Source organism: Carcharodon carcharias, chromosome 2 (assembly GCF_017639515.1).
Source record: "Carcharodon carcharias isolate sCarCar2 chromosome 2, sCarCar2.pri, whole genome shotgun sequence".
NCBI classification, from domain to species: Eukaryota; Metazoa; Chordata; class Chondrichthyes; order Lamniformes; family Lamnidae; genus Carcharodon; species Carcharodon carcharias.
The window spans coordinates 118,822,228-118,844,212 of record NC_054468.1 but is presented as its reverse complement, the minus strand read 5'-3'; the positions used below and the strand labels follow the sequence as shown (position 1 = coordinate 118,844,212).

At 41.8% G+C, this 21,985-nt stretch overlaps 1 protein-coding gene across 1 annotated transcript; it reads right to left on the bottom strand.

The window, feature by feature from the left end:
• Positions 1–16,526: 16,526 nt before the first annotated feature.
• Positions 16,527–20,904, bottom strand: LOC121271250 (prokineticin receptor 2-like). The gene is made up of 3 exons (XM_041177074.1): positions 20,537–20,904; positions 19,359–19,871; positions 16,527–17,694 (listed from the first exon to the last, which is right to left on the bottom strand). Exons 2-3 carry the CDS (start codon positions 19,826–19,828, stop codon positions 16,995–16,997), a joined length of 1,170 nt encoding a protein of 389 aa, XP_041033008.1. The 5' UTR covers positions 19,829–19,871; positions 20,537–20,904; the 3' UTR covers positions 16,527–16,994.
• Positions 20,905–21,985: the final 1,081 nt, after the last annotated feature.

The window sequence follows — 21,985 nt, the reverse complement described above, 5'->3', positions numbered from 1 at the left end:
AAGGTTTCCGTGCGTGACTTCGGAGCGAATGACCAAATCACTCTAACCCTCTGCAGCAATGAAGTCTTTGTGTGCTCTTTCTTTATACTGTTTTTGGTCCTGGCCTTGCGCTGTATAAGGTAATAGCTGTTTTTAGCCCATTTAATTGGTTGTCAATTATATTAGTGTCTTTTCCCTTGTCTTTTTGTCCTGGGCCTCTCACAAGGCCATCCTTGAAGGAATAGAACCAGTCTGACTCCACTTTGTTATCTCGTGCACTGTTATCAAACCCCAGGCCGGTGCAGACAGACATCTTTACTACCTCTAATGAGCACAAAAGGGATCTATCTTTCTCACAGTTCGAGGCCAGTTCTCCTGCACAGTTTAATTCATTTTGCAGACCTTGCTAATTCTGGCAAGGCTGTGTCTTGACTAAATTACCCATCCTGCCTTGCAATGTAGTTCTTCATGTGTCTTCAGTCAGGGTGCTGCTTCTCTTCCATGTTCCATGTTACTCCTATGACACAAACTCTGCACACACAGGGCCACTAAGCTGCCAGTCTATATTCATTAATATAAAGGGATAATGAAATAGTTACATGGTTAAAAAGTGATTAATACATTAAAAGAAAGTAAATAATGTATTGGCCTACACTATTTTTATCTAAATTAAGGTTTGTACCAAGGGATCACATCTGACCTCATTCTACCCAGTTAAAGGTGGTGCTAGTCAACCAGAAATAGTTAAATTTGCCTAATTTATTTACATAGTGTTATTGCTATGATTATATTACCAATGCTAGATGCAAAAAGGAGGACATAAAACTTTGCCAATTGATATGTAACCATAGTGGGGAGGAGGCAGTGCAGTGGTATTATCAGGGCCCAGGTTCAACTCCCATCATGGCAAATGGTAAAACTTGAATTCAATAGAAAAAAAATTGGGAATTAAAAGTCTAATGCCCTTTAGGGAAGGAAACCTGCTGTCCTTACCTGGTCTGACCTACATGTGACTCTAGACCCACAGCAATGTGGCTGACTCTTAAAATGGCCTACCAAGTTATCTGGTTACCAAGGGCAATACGTGCTGGCCTAGCCAGCGATGCCCACATCCCATGAACGAATAATAAAAAAACAGGGTTAAGTTACCATTTTGGCATCTGCCTTTGACTAGTTAAGCTGTCAGCCCATTAGATTGTGTCATGGAAAGCAGACTAAAGTCGCCAATTGCTTACGGGAATATTGAAGTTTTTAAGGAAGGCATGTTTTTAAAGAAATGCAAGTGAGGACACTGAGCAAAAGATGGCTGCTAATGTAAAGTGACCACTTTCTGGAAAATTCCTTTGTGGATTATACTGACAGATCTGTTCTGAGAGAACATGTAATGCTGCACCTGAATAGCTGTCATTGCCTTCTTCAAGCAGAGACACTTAAAAGGGAAATAAAAAATATGCAAAAGACTGAACTTTAATCTCCTTTGGTTATGGAGACAAAACACTTATTACCACATCTCAGCAGTCACCAAAAGTCCATCTCCTGTTGATTTATATCTCAGAATGTGTAAATAGTTCTGAGATGCATGCAAGATGACTACTTCCCCTTCTGGAATATTCAGGAAAAAAATCAGCTAAAAAGCTAGCTGCAGAGTAGTGCAGTATGTGACTGTGTGCAACAGCAAGCAGAAGAACAAGTTAGTTACCCCGCTGCCACTTGCAGGCAAAAGGATCTTGCTCTCTCTCTCTCTCTGTGTTGCTGGAGGCAAAGCAGCAGAAGCCCCAATCTAAACGAAATATGGATATAGGACAGCTTTTCAGTCACCCTGCCGAACCAAGTGCCTCCAAACCAACTGCAAAGCTGCCAAAGTCAGCTCTACTGGAATCATCCAACTTAACAACCACAATGTACCTCCATCTATGCCTCATGGACAAGACAAAGACTAATTCTTATATTTTTAAAAACTTTTATTTGGATTCTTAACCTCACATTTCTGATCTGTGTGTATGTGTGTTGTGCTTTCATTATTTTTTCTTGGGTTTTAGTAACTAATAAACTTATTTTTCCTTTGACTCAAGAAAGCCTGGTTAAATTGGCTCCTTCCAAAAAATAAGTACATTTGGACTGGGAAAAGGTATCCACGAGGGGAAGGGATTCCTTTTAAATTAACCTTGCTGCGACCAACCGAGGGGTTTGAATAAAGAAGGGGAGCCAACTCATTCTCCTCACCCAGAAACATAGCAAAATTGGGGTCTCATTCTTCAAATTAGGGGACTTCACCCGGGGACCGGTTGTAACAATTGTCAGACTTGAGTGAGTTGGGAGCACGCTCGCTTCATAGTCAGAAGATTCTTCTGAGAGGAACTATGTCACAAATGGAGCTACTGTTGTAATGTGGGAAGCATGGCAGACTGGGTTATGTGCTGAAGTTCCACTCCAGCGATTGGAGTTGGGAAATTCTCCCTGGTGTCCTGGCCAATATTTATCCCTCAAGCGACATCAGTGAAACAGATAATCTGGTCATTTAACTCACTGCTCTTTTTTGGGAGCTTGTTGTGCTCCTTTGGCTGCCATGTTCCTTCACAACAACAGTAACTAGGCTTAAGAATGATAACTTCATTGGCTTTGAACCAAGGTGGGATGTGCCAAGGTTGAGAAAAATATAAATGCAGGTCTTTCTTTAACTTTAATTTTGACTTCAATAGAAGGGAGCTCTTGTGATTCGATAGGTAGTGCCCCTGCCTCTGAGCTGGAAGCTGTGGGTTTAAGTCCCACTCCAGGGCTTGTTGGCTTGTGGAAGAAGTGGCTATGATGTGGTTCAATGGGTTGATAATCAGCTTTCCAAAATCTCCCCAGTGTGAAGATATGAAGCTAACAAAGTTCAATAGGAGGAGAATTGGGCAAAGTTCTATAATGGGTGGCTGATTCACTATTGCCAATGTTCCACATGGTGATGAAAGATTAGATGCACTGCAAGGAGTTCTAGACTCCCCATCACCCATATTAAAAATCGGTAATAACCTTTTGAGAAGCATTTTCTTGAGGTGGGATGCACAGCTTCACTCTTGGACATTTCAGTCTCTACTGCTTAAGGCAATTCAATTGTTTTTTCAGATTCTTGGCATCCCCAGTACTTTATTTATTTGGATAACCTGAACCCTGCTATTTTTACAATCAGAACTTTTTAGTATTTTGTTGGGAGGTTCAAGGTAGGCCTGGCTTGCATTTTAGAAAAGGTTGGACCAATATATGCGCCATTCTTGCTGAGGACTTAATTGCCATGTAATGTTGGCTTTGTCCAAGATTTTCCCCATATTTGTGTACAATTTAGCTTTCATCACTGGGCATGAGTGGATTTCATGTTATGCAGGGTGTGCGACATGCAGCTGATCTGCTACCTGGGTGGTGAACATTAACATTTACAGTCTTGGTGCTAGTTTGCACTCTAGTCCATTCCTTGTTGTTTCTTTCGATAAAGTACAGGTAATGCTAATTAAATGCATCAAGAATGTTACTTACTAAATTAATTTGTAGGAATGTAAACAGGATTGTATTTACTGCACTACATATTTTAACCACTTTATCAACTCTGTGGTCTCTAAAGCATGGATTGTACCGGTATTATTCTATAAGGTACTTATTGAATTAATAAATCATCTGTGGGCCTTCCATTGACGTTGAATGTTTTACAGATGCCAAGTTACTTGAGTTCAACAGAACCAAGATCTTAATATCAAAGCTAAAATGATGATAGAAGAAGTAACTTGGCATCATCCCAATGAGACTGTCTAGAGTTTGATGAAAAGCTTTCAAGTCCATGTGAGATATATCAATTCTAGAAGACCCGATCTCCTATAAAACATATTTTATTACCTCAGACTAACAATTTTTCAAATAATAAGATAAGAGTAATCCTGTAAGATATATTTTACATCACATGACAGGCAGAGGAGAACTGAGCCCAAAAGTAATTCACATGAAAAATCAATAACCGCTGATATTGCAGAAAAGAATTATTGCTTGTTAAGGCACGTAGACTATACAGTGGGCCAAATCACTTAGTTACAAGCAAGAAACAAAACAATAAAAGAAATACAAACTATAAGTAATAAATCAATAAAGCAATAAATGAAGAAAAGCTAATGGAGGAGTTTAGAAAAGAATCTGTGATTAATGGCAACAACATTGGGAACAAGGTTCAAATTGTGTCATTGATCCCAGGATTTATTGAGTCCTTGCTAACATTTATGTGGTTACCATGTATCTAGATCAAGAGAAAATATTTGGAAGTAGCAAGCATGCATTTCAAAAGGATCGATCATAATAAGAACAAATAAAATGGGAGGAGGTATACACCATTTGGCCCCTGGAGCCTCCTCCATCATTCAGTAAGATCATGGCTGATCTTCTAGCTCAGCTGCACCTTCCCGTAGTATCCCCATATCACTCAATTCCCTTAGTAACCATTAACAAGGTACCATGTGGAAGCCAACTGGAGAAGATTAAGGGCTACAGAGTTAGAGGGAGAATAACAAACAGTATCAGGAATTGGGCAGACAAGGAGAAACCAGAGAGATGGGGAAACGGTGGCAGAGTGGTAGAGTGGTATTGTCATTGGCCCAGGGTAGTGCTTTGATGACCTGGGCTCAAATCCCACCACAGCAGATGGTGAAATTTGAATCCAATAAAAATATGGCCACGAAACCATTGCTGATTGTTGCAAAAACCCATCTGGTTCACTAATGCCCGTTAGGGAAGGAAATCTGCTGTCCTTACCTGGCCTGACCTACATGTGACTCCAGACCCACAGTAATGTGGTTGACTCTAAAATGCCCTCTGAACAAGGGCAGTTAGGGGTGGGCAATAAATGCTGGCCTGGACAGTGATACCCGCACCCCATGAACAAACAAAAAGAGATTTTCAGAATGGTTGGATGTGGGTAATGGTACCTCACAGGATTTACTTCTAATCACTGTGCACATTGAAGGAAGGAATTGCCTGAAAAACAATCAGGTGAGTCTTAAATAGGAAGCATAGCTAAATCTTAGCAGATTAGGAGAAGCTGCAAAGAGATCTGGATGAAATGGAAAATGGGCTAAAAAGTGACAAATAAAATATTAATGTCAGTAAGTATGAGATGATGGAATTTATTTCAAGAAGTATCATCTAAGTGGAAGCAGGTTCAGTGCTGAAGTAGTTGGTATTTTGCTGGGAGGTTCAAGGTAGCCCTTTTGCATCTTAGAAATGGTTCCGCCATTCTTGTTGTGGAGCTTAATTGCCATGTAATATTTGGGTGCCTTAAGGCCTTAAAGGGTTGGAAAAGTGATAAAGATAGCAAATGCAACTGTTAAATTTTATCACAGGAGGAAAAACATACAAAAGCCACAAGGTAATGATCAGCCTTCATAAAACCTCAATAAGACCTGAGTCAGAGCGTTGCGTGTAGTAGCAGGCCCCACATTGTAGGACACACGTTGAGGTTTTTGAGAGGGTAGATTTTAGAGTCACTAGGGTCATGGCTAACTTGAGGAAAAACAAATACTTGAAAATCACAATTTTATTCATTGGAACAGGGCAGAATACTGAGCAATGTGGTGGAAGTGATTAAAATTATGAAAGGGTGAGCAGGTTAGATAGAGATAGACTGTTCCCTATAGTTGAGGGGCCCAGCAACCAACAAAATAAATAAACCTCTAAAATCTTATGTTATATTTTTCCTCAGTCAGCAAAGGTCATGGACCAAATGTGGAGAAGCATTTAGTCATCAGTTTCCACCTTGAGCTTTTATAACTGCCAATCTTATTGTTAAACAAATATCTGCCCTTGTCCTTCTTTTAAAGGAACTAATAAACATTACAAGAAAAAACCTCTGGGAAGTTCCTTTCTGACTAATAAACTATTTGTGCTGGATGAGGTTTTCAAATAATTACCACTCTTTTAAACTTCCAAGCTCTTGTTGAAACCTTCTAGTTTCATGACCATACCCTGTTTATTCATCTGGTTGGCAGATCTTGCATTGCCCTTAATATGGGTGAGATGGATGGAGTTGGTTTTATAGCTAGTCTTTATTAGCCCTGAGAAGGTGGTGATGGGCATCTGAAGGACTTGCTGGGGCCAGAAGAGTGGTGCACTGCATCATAGGTAGGGTAGTGGTGGCAGCTTCCTTTCCTCAAAGGACATTGCCTGCAGTGTGATTCTATAGCAATTCACCAGCCTGCAGTGCCAAGTGTCAATGTAGCTGTATGTTGGTCAGAGATTGGGCACTCTATATTGCAGGGTGGGAGAACATTAAGGTGGTATTACATTCTATTAATGCAGGGTTGGGGTGAGCAAAAATTGTTATTTCTTGCTTTATTCTGTGTCAAAACTTTGCAGAAGATCAGAGGGGGAAGGGACTGAACAATAGGCAAACAGGGAGAGTCATCTTTACCACTTTGGTTACTTTCCTTATCTTTTCCATTACACATCTTTAGTATTTTCTCTTGCCCTTTTTAAATTTGCTACTACAGTATCTCTAAACAACACTCCATGAGCACTTGGATTCCCGATAAAGTCAATGCTAATTTCTCAGCCACACACGATCCCCTTTTATGCATCAAGACATGGCTCCCATATACTTCAAGGAAACTTTTTTGCTCATGAAAACGGCGCCTAAATTCAGTTCTAAGCAGTTACACAAAGATGTAGTTTCATATGAATCAAAAACAGGCAAATTCTTCTTTGGAAAATATTTTCTTTTTCTGCACAGTACTGGGTTTCCCAAAATTCTCCCTTTATACGTAGTGCGCAACCTACTCAGTTTCACTGAGGCTCTTTTTTTTTCAACATGGATGTTTGGACCATCATACCATTCCCATCAGTCTAGGATTAGAATTGTGCCAATTTGTCCACTGCAACCTTGATAGTTGAGAGCAGTCCAGGTTTGGATCGTTTGCCTGTGTTTAGTCCAGAGACGTGGGCGTCTCATTTCATTATTTGCCAATTTTATCTCTTCCCTCCTCCTCACAGTCCAATGGACACCGACTGTTATTTGGTTGTTTGCCCATTGGGGCCAATATACATTTTTGTTCCTCACTGTGAGTCTCAGCTTGCGATTCAGCAGTGACATGAGGAAGAAAATCACAAATGAGTCTTATGCCCTGCTCAATTGATGGCCACATCCATAATTTCTAATATTAATTGTTGCATATTCATGAGAAACAGAAATCTGGCCCACCTGTGAGTCTCAGCTTGCGATTCAGCAGTGACATGAGGAAGAAAATCACAAATGAGTCTTATGCCCTGCTCAATTGATGGCCACATCCATAATTTCTAATATTAATTGTTGCATATTCATGAGAAACAGAAATCTGGCCCACTTCCGTGAATCTAGTTACATGTTAAAAAAAAATTGGAAACTAGGCTGTGTGGGCATGGTGCTATCTGTAAAGCCATATTATCACTTATTTTTAGGACCTTAGCTATGCAATGAATTGGAAAGTGACTATGTTTTTAGGACAATACAAAGTGATACTTTCATCAATATCCTTTGCTGATTGTGTACTGGATTTTGGTTATCGTAGTCCAGCTATTAATAGAGATGAACTCAGAACATAAACCTGTTGGCACTAAAAGTGTTGTTGGAATGTGAAAAGAAGTATATACACAGGCCTGTGAATCACATTCAGCAGTTTATCTTTGAAGTACACTTTATAGGAATAACTTTCAACTTTGTGTTCCTAGTTTAGAGAATTGCCTGTTGGAAGAACATATCGGAAATTTGGAGGTGAGCTATGTACGGTTGTTTAGAAAATAACAAATGACCATATCTTCAATATGCAACTCTGGTGGGTAAGACTCCTTGCCCAGAATGAAAGGTTAAAAAAAATACTCACAATATTATTCAGGACAATGACAAACCCATAATTCAAGAAATTCTGATCACCTTATGCAAAAATCTTGGCTGACACTCCAGTGCAGTGCTGAGGGAGTGCTGCACTGTCAGCAGTACTATCCTTTGGATGGGACATTAAACTAAGGGCTCATTTGCCCTCTCAGCTGGACCTAAAAGGCCCCATAGCACTATTTTGAAGAAGAGTAATGGTGTTCTCCCTGGTGTCCAGGCCAATATTTATCCTTCAACCAACATCACAAAAGCAAATTATCTGCTCATTATCACATTTCTGTGTTTGGGACCTTGCTGTATGCAGATTGACTGCTGTGTTTCCGCCATTACAATAATGACTACATTTCAGTCACCAGCTGGAAAGCATTTTGGGACATCTTGAGAATGTGAATAATACTTCAAGTGTTGTTTTCTTTCATTGTTCAACAAGTGCATTAAAGCTGCATTTAGATGAGGATTTAATGTTTCAAAGAGGCAATAGAAAATACAAATGTTGTATCTAAGAAGGAGGAATTAAAAAGGGCAAACAGAAGCTTGGTAAATAAAGGAAAGTCTTCAAGGGTTGTTATGATCCTAGACCGGACCCCCAAATGTTTGGTACAATCTAGTTAGGGACCAGCACTTTCTTTTTCTTTAAAGTAGACAAGGTTTGATATTCAAGACACTTGCTAAGAGAATAAAGTCACAGGATTCCACAGGTGCTGAACAAACAAAAGTAAACTTTACTGTACAGGGTCAGAAAGATAAAACAATTAAATGATATCTATCTTATTCTCTAACATTCAGTGTTAATACGAGGTACATATAAATTAACAAGCAAGCTGTAGTTGAACACACCACTCTGCACAATAAATGGTAGATGCAACCAAGACAGATTCTATGGATTTGTCAACAACCCACCCAAACACTTGTGAACACTGTGAATTAACCAATCCCATTGAAACTCCATCTCCCATGAGGGATTCCAGTGTTCACTTTTGGAGATCTTGTCTTGGAATTCTCTCTAAAGACTGCTCCAGCTCAGATGGCATCGACAACTGCCTACCTTGCAGGGTTTAAATCTCATCTTCCAAGACTTCACTTCCCTGGATTCCTGAGTCTGCGCTCCAGAACCAACTCACAACCCCTTCAGCCATGCAGAGCAGAATACTATGGCTCCAAAGGGTTACCTTCTCCCCAACAGCCCACAACATGTATCTCCAACCATCTGCTGCCTTCTTTGATCACCAGAGCTTCTTCTGAGCTCTTGCACTTAAAATCTGCCAACAGAAGCCCGTTTTCTGTCTGAAGCCTCTTTCTCTGCTCCTCTTTGTTCTTTACTTGGATATCTCCCTGGCCCCTCTCCCTGTCCCCTGCCTGGGACTCATTTCCAATTATGGTGCTCCACTCTTGGTCACATGATTGGGGTTTTTGTGCCATTTGCTTTTTACACAGGCACACTAGACACATCTTCAGCCCAAAGAACTACAAAAACCTTGAATTTCCCATAAGCGGAAATTTCCCAGGCATGCTGGAAGTTGTAACTCCCGGCCCTCAGTCGCCAATGAGGTAAGTCTGGATTTTGTAACAAGGTAGAGGGAGGCAGAGAGATAGAGGGGTTTAAGAAGGAAAGAGAATGTGGCCCATGTGGCTGAAATCACAACCTCCAATAGTGAGGCAAATGGGGAAGGGGATGGGCTAAGTTAACAAGGTTAACATCTAAATAAACTTTCCACTTCCAACCATGGTGGATTTGAATACTCACTTGAATTGTGTCCCTTAAATTTGTGAACACCAAGTATAGGAATGACCATTTAAAATGATATAATTGCTACTGACATGTCAGTAAGACATGAAAGAAATCATCAACTATGTAAATCGAAATTTATTCTTTTTGCTTATTTAAAAATGCACTTGAACCAAAAGATAGCTGCCACAAATCACCTGATGTCTGGAATTGTAGGGTTGCCACTAAGGCATCATGTGCAGAGATAAAAACAGAAAAACTGCTGATGCTGGAAATCCAAAACAAAAACAAAAACAGAATTACCTGGAAAAACTCAGCAGGTCTGGCAGCATCAGCGGAGAAGAAAAGAGTTGACATTTCGAGTCCTCATGACCCTTCGACAGAACTTGAGTTCGAGTCCAAGAAAGAGTTGAAATATAAGCTGGTTTAAGGTGTGTGTGTGGGGGGCGGAGAGAGAGAGAGAGAGAGAGAAATGGAATGGGGGTGTGGTTGTAGGGACAAACAAGCAGTGATAGAAGCAGATCATCAAAAGATGTCAACAACAATAGAACAAAAGAACACATAGGTGTTAAAGTTAAAGTTGGTGATATTATCTAAATGAATGTACTAATTAAGATGGTAGGGCACTCAAGGTATAGCTCTAGTGGGGGTGGGGAGAGCATAAAAGATTTTTTTAAATTTATTTAAAAATTTAAAAAAAAAAAATTTTTTTTTCTTTTTTTTTAAAAATAATGGAAATAGGTGGGAAAAGGAAAATCTTTATAATTTATTGGAAAAAAAAGGAAGGGGGAAACAGAAAGGGGGTGGGGATGGGGGAGGGAGCTCACGACCTAAAGTTGTTGAATTCAATATTCAGTCCGGAAGGCTGTAAAGTGCCTAGTCAGAAGATGAGGTGTTGTTCCTCCAGTTTGCGTTGGGCTTCACTGGAACAATGCAGCAAGCCAAGGACAGACATGTGGGCAAGAGAGCAGGGTGGAGTGTTAAAATGGCAAGCGACAGGGAGGTTTGGGTCATTCTTGCGGACAGACCTCAGGTGTTCTGCAAAGCGGTCGCCCAGTTTACGTTTGGTCTCTCCAATGTAGAGAACACCACATTGGGAGCAACGAATGCAGTAGACTAAGTTGGGAGAAATGCAAGTGAAATGCTGCTTCACTTGAAAGGAGTGTTTGGGTCCTTGGACGGTGAGGAGAGAGGAAGTGAAGGGGCAGGTGTTGCATCTTTTGCGTGGGCATGGGGTGGTGCCATAGGAGGGGGTTGAGGAGTAGGGGGTGATGGAGGAGTGGACCAGGGTGTCCCGGAGGGAGCGATCCCTACGGAATGCCAATAGGGGGGGTGAAGGGAAGATGTGTTTGGTGGTGGCATCACGCTGGAGTTGGCGGAAATGGCGGAGGATGATCCTTTGAATGCGGAGGCTGGTGGGGTGATAAGTGAGGACAAGGGGGACCCTATCATGTTTCTGGGAGGGAGGAGAAGGCGTGAGGACGGATGCGCAGGAGATGGGCGGACATGGTTGAGGGCCCTGTCAACGACCGTTGGTGGAAAACCTCGGTTAAGGAAGAAGGAGGACATGTCAGAGGAATTGTTTTTGAAGGTAGCATCATCGGAACAGATGCAACGGAGGCGAAGGAACTGAGAGAATGGGATGGAGTCCTTACAGGAAGCGGGGTGTGAGGAGCTGTAGTCGAGATAGCTGTGGGAGTCGGTGGGTTTGTAATGGATATTGGTGGACAGTCTATCACCAGAGATTGAGACAGAGAGGTCAAGGAAGGGAAGGGAAGTGTCAGAGATGGACCATGTGAAAATGATGTAGGGGTGGAGATTGGAAGCAAAATTAATAAATTTTTCCAAGTCCCGATGAGAGCATGAAGCGGCACCGAAGTAATCATCGATGTATCGGAGAAAGAGTTGTGGAAGGGGGCCGGAGTAGGACTGGAACAAGGAATGTTCCACATACCCCATAAAGAGACAGTCATAGCTGGGGCCCATGCAGGTACCCATAGCCACACCTTTTATTTGGAGGAAGTGAGAGGAGTTGAAGGGCATCATATGAATTGTACTGGAGACATACTCTGACATGTTGCTCATGGAATCTCATATTGGGTCTGTCAAGGTACATTTCAAAAAGGAACAACTGAAATGAAATGGGCATCATTTACATCTTTATAAGCTTATCCCGCTAGCGAACTCCAAGGGCCTACCAAGGCAAAAGCTACCCGGAACAGGGTCATTAATGTGGATAATAACTCTTCCAGAGGCTAATGACTGGGAGATTATAAGGCATAAAACAAAAGACACCAGATAAACATCCCTTTATTAAATCATAATGGAGGAATTACATGACTTGAGTGGCCACTGAGGAATCCCTATATACAATTGAGAACTCAGAAGCAGGCCAGTCTGCTGATTTAACTCTAACCAGCAAACATCTGATAGAAGGACTCCAGGTTGACTAAGCAGCCCACAACAAGCCTTGCTCAAAGCCTGTTTATCTGGAAACCACTGGCCACTGCGTGTCAAGCAGAACAAGCCTCTGAACATCAACCTAATCGCATTGTGATACCATCATCTTAAAGGAATTCAGCCAGAAACTTCCCTGTGAGGGAATGCCCTCTGGATCTGGACTTTCTGGGTTCCAGAAATCGCATGAACAGCTGTTTATTTCTGTGGTTCTTTCACTGTTAAGTTATTCAGAGTTATAAAACCCCTCTTTTCTATCCCCCTTATTGTATACTTTTATGTGTGCATGTGAAGCTGTGATCATACCTCAGGTTTGAATGTGTGAATAAACTAAACTTCCGATTTAATCCTAAGAGAGTTTGCTGTGAGTTACTATAAAAATTGGCTACACAAAACGAGGGTTTTTGAACTAATTGTGCAGCCTATTTTAAAACATAAAAAAACCTCTGCTTACAGACAGATGATGGGAGAACAAAGGAGATCAGTTGTGCCTTTCTCTCCTGTCCATAACACTATGCACCCCCATATCAGCATCTTGAGTGTTATCATCGACCTGAAACCGAACTGGACTAGCCATATAAATACTGTGGCTACAAGAGCGGGTCAGAGGCTGGGAATCCTTCGATGAATAACTCACCTCCTGACTCCTCAAAGCCTGTCCAAGGCACAAGTCAGGAGTGTGATGGAATACTCCCCACTTGCCTGGATGAGTGCAGCTCCAACAACACTCAAGAAGCTCGACACCATCCCAGGACAAAGCAGCCCGCTTGATTGGCACCCCACCCAGAAACATTCACTCCCTCCACCACCAACGTACAGTAGCAGCAGTGTGTACCATCTACAAGACACACTGCAGGGGCAGGATTTTACCGTCAGTGAGTGGGGGCATGGCCTGCTTGCCAAAATGTAAAATGACGCAGGATGACATCGGGCAGAACTCCTGATGTCACCCCGCCCCATTTAAATTTTCAGGAAGGCGGATCTGCAGCAAAATCAGCTGCAGGCCCGCCGAACTGTCAATGGCTAATTGAGGCCATTGACAGATCAATTAAAGTACTTAGTGGACCTGCCCGTCCAACTTTAAGTTGGCGGGCAGGCCAGGAGCCTTGGCGGGAACTAGAAAAAACATGAAACCTCATCCAACGGTGGGATGAGGTTTCATGTAGGGTTTTAAACATTTTAATGAAGTTGTTATGGAAATTATGAACATGCCCCAACTCATGTGACATTGCCGCATGAGGGGACATGTAAGGGCATTTTTTTTTTCTATTTTTAATATTGTTGACAGGAGAGGTGATCTCCCTGAAGCAGCACTTAGCCTCAGGGAGATGAGTGCGCTCTTTCGTGCACATGCGCGAAAGAGCGCACTCTCGATTTTAGGGATTTCCCCCCGCCCGCAAAAGGGAGCGCATAGCGCTTCCCTGCGGACATCACGCTGGGCGCGCCACGCCTCCAATCAGGGGTGCCATTTGGAAGTGCGCCTGCACACGCCCACCCATCAACTTCCTCCCCAACGGGGGGAAAATTCTGCCCCAGGAATTCACCAAGCCTCCTTCAAAAGCACCTTCCAAACCCATAACCACTATCATCTAGAAGGACAAGGGCAGTAGACATATAGGAACATCATCACCTGGAAGTTCCCCTCCAAGACAGTCACATCCTGACCTGGAAATATATCGCCGTTCCTTCGCTGTTTTGCTGGGTCAAAATCCTGGAACTCCCTTCCTAACAGCACTGTGGATGTACCTACACTGTATGGACTGCAGCGGTTCAAGAAGGTAGCTCACCACCACCTCCTCAAGGGCAATTGGGGATGGGCAATAAATGTTGGCCTCGCCAGCGACACCCACATCCCATGAAAGAATGAAAAAAAGCACCATAATCATTGTGTGTCTGAATTTTGAATTGTAAGTTCCTTGAATTAATTTGACAACCTGAGTTTATGTGAATTGGGTTTTAAAAATAAGACATTAAAAATATAGGCAGCTCTCATGACTGCTAGTGGAAAATTCACTTATAATTCATCATTTGAAGAAGACATTATTGAACTCCAGCGATGGAAAGTTTTGTTATCATGAGAAGGAAATGGTTTATAATTCCCTGAAGAACTCACAAGCCCTGAGATTATGTAAACTCATATCTGGTAAATGTTTCGTCCTTGAGTTTCTGTTCCTACTATATATAATGATGCTTCTGAAGTATCTATTTTTGGTATAAAAACTTAGTTTTGACTGTGTCCCTGTTGTTGGGTATTATTAACATTAGGATTGGTTTTATCAAAATCAATCTAGTTTAATTGTTGCAATAAAATGTAACTGTGTGCTGTTTGTCCCTTCAAGAAAACTAGAACGTTAGAAAAGTGAGTGTCTTTTTATCCTCATTGTCATCTCTTCTTGTGATTCCGACCTAAATTGCAATTTGAAATGGCAGACAGGCAACTGAGGAAATTACTGTTTCCAAACATCGTCGCCTCTGGCCACCACTGGAATGTTGAACAAACACCAGAGTTAGAACCGCAGCTAATATTTGATCTGGTCTTTGAAAGTGAAATAATAGTGAAGTATTTTTTCATCTCTATGATTGTGACATCTAGGTGGTAACATTAGCTGGCAGAGGCAGCTGAAAATAAATGTAATTTAATGATACGTCTCAAAAGAATTTTCCTAAATGTTTAAATCAGCAATTGGTATGCTTACAGGTAAACACAAATATCAGGCTTGGTGACCTTGCTGTGTAAGTCCATTAAGATTTAATTGTGCTAATGCGTAACCTGTTTATCTTTGCATTTTCATTCTGGTCACAGTTCCCAGCAGTACTTGCTTATGTCTACAGTGTCAACAATTCTTCTTTCAGGATTCAAGTTCTTCAGCTCAAACATAATAACCAATAAGTGTTTAAAAATCATCGGCTGCTGGGAATAATTCCATTAGGTGTCCGAAAATGCCAATGACCAACTAACATCAGGATTGTATTGCTGACAGCTTCCAGTTATAGTCATATTTTCAAAGATCATTCTGAGTGTTTTTCATTTTTGGTTTGCAAACTAACCCAGTTAAGTTAAAATGTCACTGATACCGTTTAACCAGCAAAGTTAATGTCTAAAGAAATTCTGTGCAAGATAATCATGAAGTGTAAGCGATTGCATTTTTGAAACTTTGCTGGCAGACTTGGTATGTGCTCACAAGCAAGTGCGTGGGCATGAAAAAATGTTTGATAAATGTTTAAGTGCTTTTGGGAGGTTGCTTTTTGCACTTAATATTATATCTCTGTTTAAAATAATTTTAATCCAGCTATAAAATGCCTGCATAATTCTGTGTTTAGTTAATAAGGAAAAGACAAATTTCCCATTAAAAATAAAAAAGATGCAGCTTGAAGTCACATTTGTATTTTGAGGTTTAAAATGATACTTAATCAAAATATTGTCACTGGATAGATGTTAGGACTGAGGGCTAGGCAGACATACAGAGAGGATTCAAAACCATCACAAAAAGCTTACAGAAACCAGTACCAAGGGCATCGATTTATTTTAAATCGGACCACATTTAAAACCAAATTTATTTTAAACTAAACCTTCCTGATAGGGCACCAGCAGTTTCTGCATTTGCGCACACACGGAGAGTGTGATCATTTCAATAAGAATCGTGTCCCCTTACCTTCAGTCTTGCACCATCAACCAATCTGACATTTAATCTCTCCTGGTTTATAATCTACGGGGTTTAGAAGAATGAAAGGCAATCTCATCGAAAACTACAATACTCTGGAGGGGTTTTGATAGGGTGGACACTGAGAGGTTGCTTCCGCTGGTCGGGTGGTGAGGGGGAGTCTCAGGTTAAGGGGCCGATCATTTTGGACTGCGATGAGGACTCAAAGGGTTGTAAATCTTTGGAATTCTCTACCCCCCCCCCCCCCCCCCCCCCCCCCCCCCACCCAGTGTTGTGGGTGCTCTATCGTTGAATACATTTGAGGCCAGGATAGACAGATTTTGGTCTCTCAGGGAATTAAAGGTCATGGGGAACAGGTGGGAAAATGGAGTTGGAACCCAAGATCAGCCATGATTGTACTGAATGGTGGAGTAGGCTTGATGGACTGTGTGGTCTACTTCTGCTTCTATTTCTTGTGTTCCTGTCTTCCACTCTATCGCAGACTTTTCCTTTTGTTCTTTTTTCCCACCTTCCTCCCTGCTTAAAACATATTATATTTCTAACTTCTCCCTTCTGATCACCAATCCAAAATGTTAACTCTGTCTCTCCACCCACAGAAGCTGCCAGACCTGCTGAGTATTCCCAGCATTTTATTATTAATAATTATATCTTAATAATTATATCCACGAAGTTCCCTTCATGAAGCAGCTCTGGCCACTTTCTTTAATTAAATTCACAAATCAAAAAATCCGAAAATATCAAATAATTGTTCACAGACAATAGTTACAAGAGTTTTCCTCCAAATTGATTTAAATTATAAAAATAAACATACAGAAACAAATGGTCTTGTTATAATTCATTTTATTCATGAATTTTGCTTTAACCATATCAACCTTTAATTCTATACAATGTTTGCTGATTCGGAAAACAATTATGGAAATGGCAAATCCGTTTAGTTGAAGCACTGGGAATGGCAAGGGCAATCATCTTTCTATATTTGACAGTGCATCCCATTATAAATAAATAACAATTGCAATTTGGTCATGAAATAGCTACGCACTGGGGAAGAAAGAGAAATTCAAGACTAAACACAACACATTACAACACTTCTTTCCAAGTAACTGATACTAGATCCTAGCAGCAATTGTCCAGTATTTACAACATAATGGGCAAAGAGGTTTGAAATGTGCACAATGAACCATAAGAACAAGGCAAAGCTCCAAGGGCAGAGGCTGTTGTCTTAAATCCCTCGTTTCTGAACACACTACAGCAAGTGAATAAGGCTCCCAGACCCTCACATCATCAGGAGCTTCTATTTGAGTTGCAGTTGATTTATCTCATCTGACCCTGGCATCCCGGTTGTTCTCAGGTCTTGCTCTTGGACTGATTTGCTGGTCCCGCCAGATGTGGTTTTCCACCTCAGCAGAAGCATTTTCTTAAAGTATTTCATCGTGTTGTTCTTAACTGTGACAAAAAACATGGTATTGATCATGCTGTTGCTCATGGCAATGCACTCGACCATGTAGAAGACTGTTATGTAGTGTTTTTGTTTCAAAACCAGCGTGGGGTAGAAATCGCGGACTATGGTGAAGCCGTAATAAGGAGCCCAGCAGAGGATGTAAACAGTCAATATGCCCATGAGCACTAACACAGTCTTCCTCCTACACCTTAACCTCTTCCGAATCTGCTCAGTCTGAAAACCAGGTACACTCTTAAACCAAAGCTCCCTGGAGATCTGTACATAGCAGAGAGCCATGCTGAGCGAGGGGCCCAAGAACTGCAGGACAAAGATGAAGAGGAAATAGGATTTATAGGACACTTGCTGCTCTGCTGGCCAGATCTGCCCGCAGAAGATCTTGTTCTGTGCCCTGGTGTGTGGGATGGTGGTTTCGGCAGTGAAGTAGGCGGATGGGATAGCCATGAGCAGAGAGGCGACCCACACTACTCCAATTAGCACATAGGCAGTCTGGAACTTCATTCGGGGTTTCAGCGGGTGCACAATGGCTAAATATCTGTGGTAAAGGGAAATGACAATGATAATCCATCATCGTACAACACCCACCGTACAACATGCACTGCACAACACCCACTGTACAACACCCACTTCACAACACCCAACGTACAACACCCACCGTACAACACCCACTGTACAACACCCACTGCACAACACCCATCGTACAACACCCACTGCACAACACCCACTGTACAACACCCACTTCACAACACCCGCCGTACAACACCAGCCGCACAACACCCACTGCACAACACCCGCATCATAAAACATCCATCACCGTACAACATCCAATTCTTTACGAGGCCCACACTGTAAAACATCCATTGTACAAGATCCACACAATACACAGGGCTTTTACAAAGTGCAGGTGCTTAACTTTAAACTCGAATAACTTTGGTTCTGCACATGACAGAGACAGACTGTGAAAGGCATATTAATGCATAATTCATAAAGTTCTGAAGGTTAGTGATGTGGAAACCGATTGAAAATGGCGAAATTGGAAAATCAGATCGAACAATGTATCAAAAAAGATGACAGTTACATTGAATCCTAGAAATGTGATAGTTATCTGTTAAAACTTTATGAATTATTCTTTCATATATTAACAGTTTGTTTTCATCATATGTGCATCCCAAAGTTATTGTAGTTTAAACTTGCACAAAGACTTTATAAACTGTATTAATCCATCGCTGTATGAAAGTGATTTATCGCCATATAACCCGATAATCCATTACTGTATACCTATGAATCACATTTTTAAAAAATTATTCTGTGTTGTGTAAGTAAAACAGTTTCACGAGAATCACTCTAACAGTGCCACAGACACGTTTATCTCTAAAAATCTATTAGCATCTATTTCTTTCTAATACCAATAAAGAACAGGGTAATGTTTAAATTGGCTGAAATCCACACGACAGTTTGTTATGATCTGGCTTTGACGTGAATGGAAAGTACAATTAAAAATATTAACACAAGAAGAAAACAAAAACAAAATAAAAGTAAAATGCTGCAGACGCTGGAAAGCTGAATGTAAAGAAAAAACACAGAAAATGCTGGAAATCTTCAGCAGGTCTGGTAGGATCTGTGGAGGGGGGGAAACGGTTCAGATGAAAGTTCAGCCGCCTGGGAGGTTAACTTTCTCCACAGATGCTGCCTGATTTGAAGATTTCCAGCGCTGTCCTGTTTTTATTAACACTGTGTATTGTCTGAACGGGGGATGGGAGGGGTGGTGGTGGAAATATTGCTTGTTTCACTTTTCTTTATTATTAAAAGGCTGGTCCAACATTTCACTGACGGAGTTTAGAGACATTCCTGACGATTCCAGGAATGGGAGAGACAGGGAGAGACCTGGGCAGTTTCTGCTGATGTGCAAGTGACAAAATCCGCAACTGGGTCCTGTCTCATCCTTTCCGAGGTTTCAAAATAAGAAAATAAAACAGACTATAAGTGTTATAACGATGAAAAGCGTGAGATTGAAGCTTTATTTTTTTTAAAAGAGAAGGGTTTTGTTTTGACATGACAAATGTACGGTGAAAGATTTTTTTTTGGTTAAAGGCTCAAATCTGACCGCCTCTCAGCCACAATCTGTATCCACATTTTAGGCAGCCTGTACATCCGATGTTCTGATGCTGTGGGCTGTACCTCTCCGTTTAACACACTCACCGATCTATTGCAATGGCCAGAAGGGCATTTGTGGACACATAGAGTGAGACTGTGCGGAGATAGTTGACCGAAGCACAGAGGACGTGACCGTGCTCCCAGGAAAGCTGTTTGATCACATAATAATCCATCTCAAAGGGACAGCACACAGCGGCCACCAGGAGGTCCGAGACGGCCAGATTGGCGATCAGGAGGTTGGTCAGGTTGCGGAGCTGCTTGTAGCGGGCTAGCGTGACGATGAAGATGAAATTGCCGACGCCACAGACCAACATGATGCAGACCAGAGCCACCCCGACCACTGTCCTGGCCGCCCCGAAAGTCCTGTCTGCGGTGAAATCCTGCTTCTCAGACCGGGAGATGTCGTAGTCCCAGTCCCCGCAGCTCAGGTTCCGGGACAAGAGCAGGTTTCTCAACTCCAGCTGGTCGGGGAAAGGTTGACCAACTTCGGCCAGGTCGCCGCACTGGTCGCTCATGGTAAAGGTGGGGCTTTCTCTTGGCTTTTCAGAGATGAAAACACTTTCAAACAAAGAAATGAAATAGTACATTAGAGCTGGGAGTCAGAGGCTAGAGACACAGTTGTCAGCGGATCACCGACACTCGTTAAATCCTAATATTATGGGACACCTTGTCAAAAATCTACAGCAGAGAAAAAAATGGCAATAAGATCATCTTAACCTGCGACTTCGGTATTAAAGTGTGTGAGCAGTAAGAGTAAGTGATTTTATAGGAGATCTGTCGGTGTTTTACCATTTGAGATTGTTAATGATTTCTACATAAAGCATATAAAATTTAATATTTAATGACAGTGCATTATAATACAGGAAGACCGCCTTTACCATTCGGCTCTACGTGAATAAGATGAATAAAAGTTAGAACGAACGCTCCAACTATTCAACTTAAAAAGTGGCCCAATACATATTGTACGGAGTTGTTTTTCGGTGTTGAATAGCGGGCGTATTTAGAATTCCTCACACAGAGTGTGTCATTTCTACGCCCTCTTCGATTAGCAAAACTGAAATTCCTGCCACACTGACGGGACGAAACTTCGGGGGGGTGGGGGGAGGGGGTGGTTTTCACCAGGTAATTGTAAACATTTTTAAAAAACAAGAATGAAACGAGCCGCGACTTTGTGAAATGCACCGTCTACAAAGTCATCGGGCGAATGAAGTTGATTCCCTTACCACCGCTGTGAAACGTGGCCAGTTTTTCGGGTCTTGTTCTAGCCCCTATTTCGGAAAGTCCACCGTGTTTGTCCATTCTGTCTTCTGGCCCAACTGTTTGCTTCTTGCGGCCGTGCCTGGCGGAGTTGGTGGGTGACTCAGGCTTTGAGAGCGACCCGAGATGAAGTAGCTGCCGTTTCAGGTTCCGCGCAATAAAGACCCTCCGTCACCATCCAATGGTCCATATCATCTCAGCAAGAGCCCTGACGCATTTCAACCGCAAGTGAAACTTAATTGGCTGCCACCGGCAAGGTGCACACCTGAACCAGCCCATCAAATAGACTCTGTGGTATACCCAGCCAGTTAAATACAAACAATATATTCCTCTTTGTAAACTGCCCAAGAAACGCCCCGTGGTTGATAAAGTGCTTACACCAGGCAGAACTTCACACTTGGTTTGACTAGTGCTAGCTTGTGATTGCTCCGCGACATTGAGGCTCAAATATCATCTATTCACCAAGGACTTACTCACCAATGCTCTATTTGGGCTCTGCTAAAACCATTCAGCTCTGTTACAACGTTGACCTAGAGAGGTAGGAATAACAGCTGAATGCAGAAGCAGAGTGATAGTAACTACCTCTCACATCAAGGCAACATTTGACCCAGTATAGTGCAAACGAGGACCAGTAAAATTGAAATCAATGGGACAACCATTCAACAGTTGGAGTCTTACCTGTTACAAAGGAAGGTGGTCATGGTGAGCTCCTCAAATAATACACATCAAGGCATCACTGCAGGGCTGCCAGGGGAACACGTCCTCCACCTTGAGCAGCTTCATCAATGATCTTCCTTTGTCATTAGGTCAGAAACAGAAGTGTTTATTGATGACTTTACAATGACAAGGGAGCCAGAGGTGAGATGAGGAAAACATTTTTTACACCACAAATCTCAATGATCTGGAGTGTGCTGCCTGAAAGGGCAGTGGAAGCAGACTCAATAATTCAATAATGCCATTCCAAAGGGAATTGGAAAGATAAAAGCAAAACACTGTGGATGCTGGAAATCTAAAACAACAGCAGAAAATACTGGAAAAACTCAGCAGGTCTAGCAGCATCTGTGGAGAGAAAAACAGAGTTAATGTTTCTCATCCATATGACCCTTCTTCAGCTCTTAAGAAAAGGGAAGAAGAATGGGACAAGTTAGCAAGTTAATGAGGAAAGAATAGGGGAATTGGGACGAATTGGATAGTGCTTTTGAAAGAGTTGGCAAAGGCACAATGGGCTGAATGGCCTCCTATATCATTCTATGATTCCAGGATTTTGAAATCTAATTGGCAACGTACTTTGGGTCCTGAATGGAGTTTGGTTCAGTGTCAGACAACAATTTTGGAGTTTTCAGCTACAAAAAAAATTTAAAGTTTGATCTACAGTCCAACTGTGTTATTCCAGCAACAAGCACTATTCAAGCCTA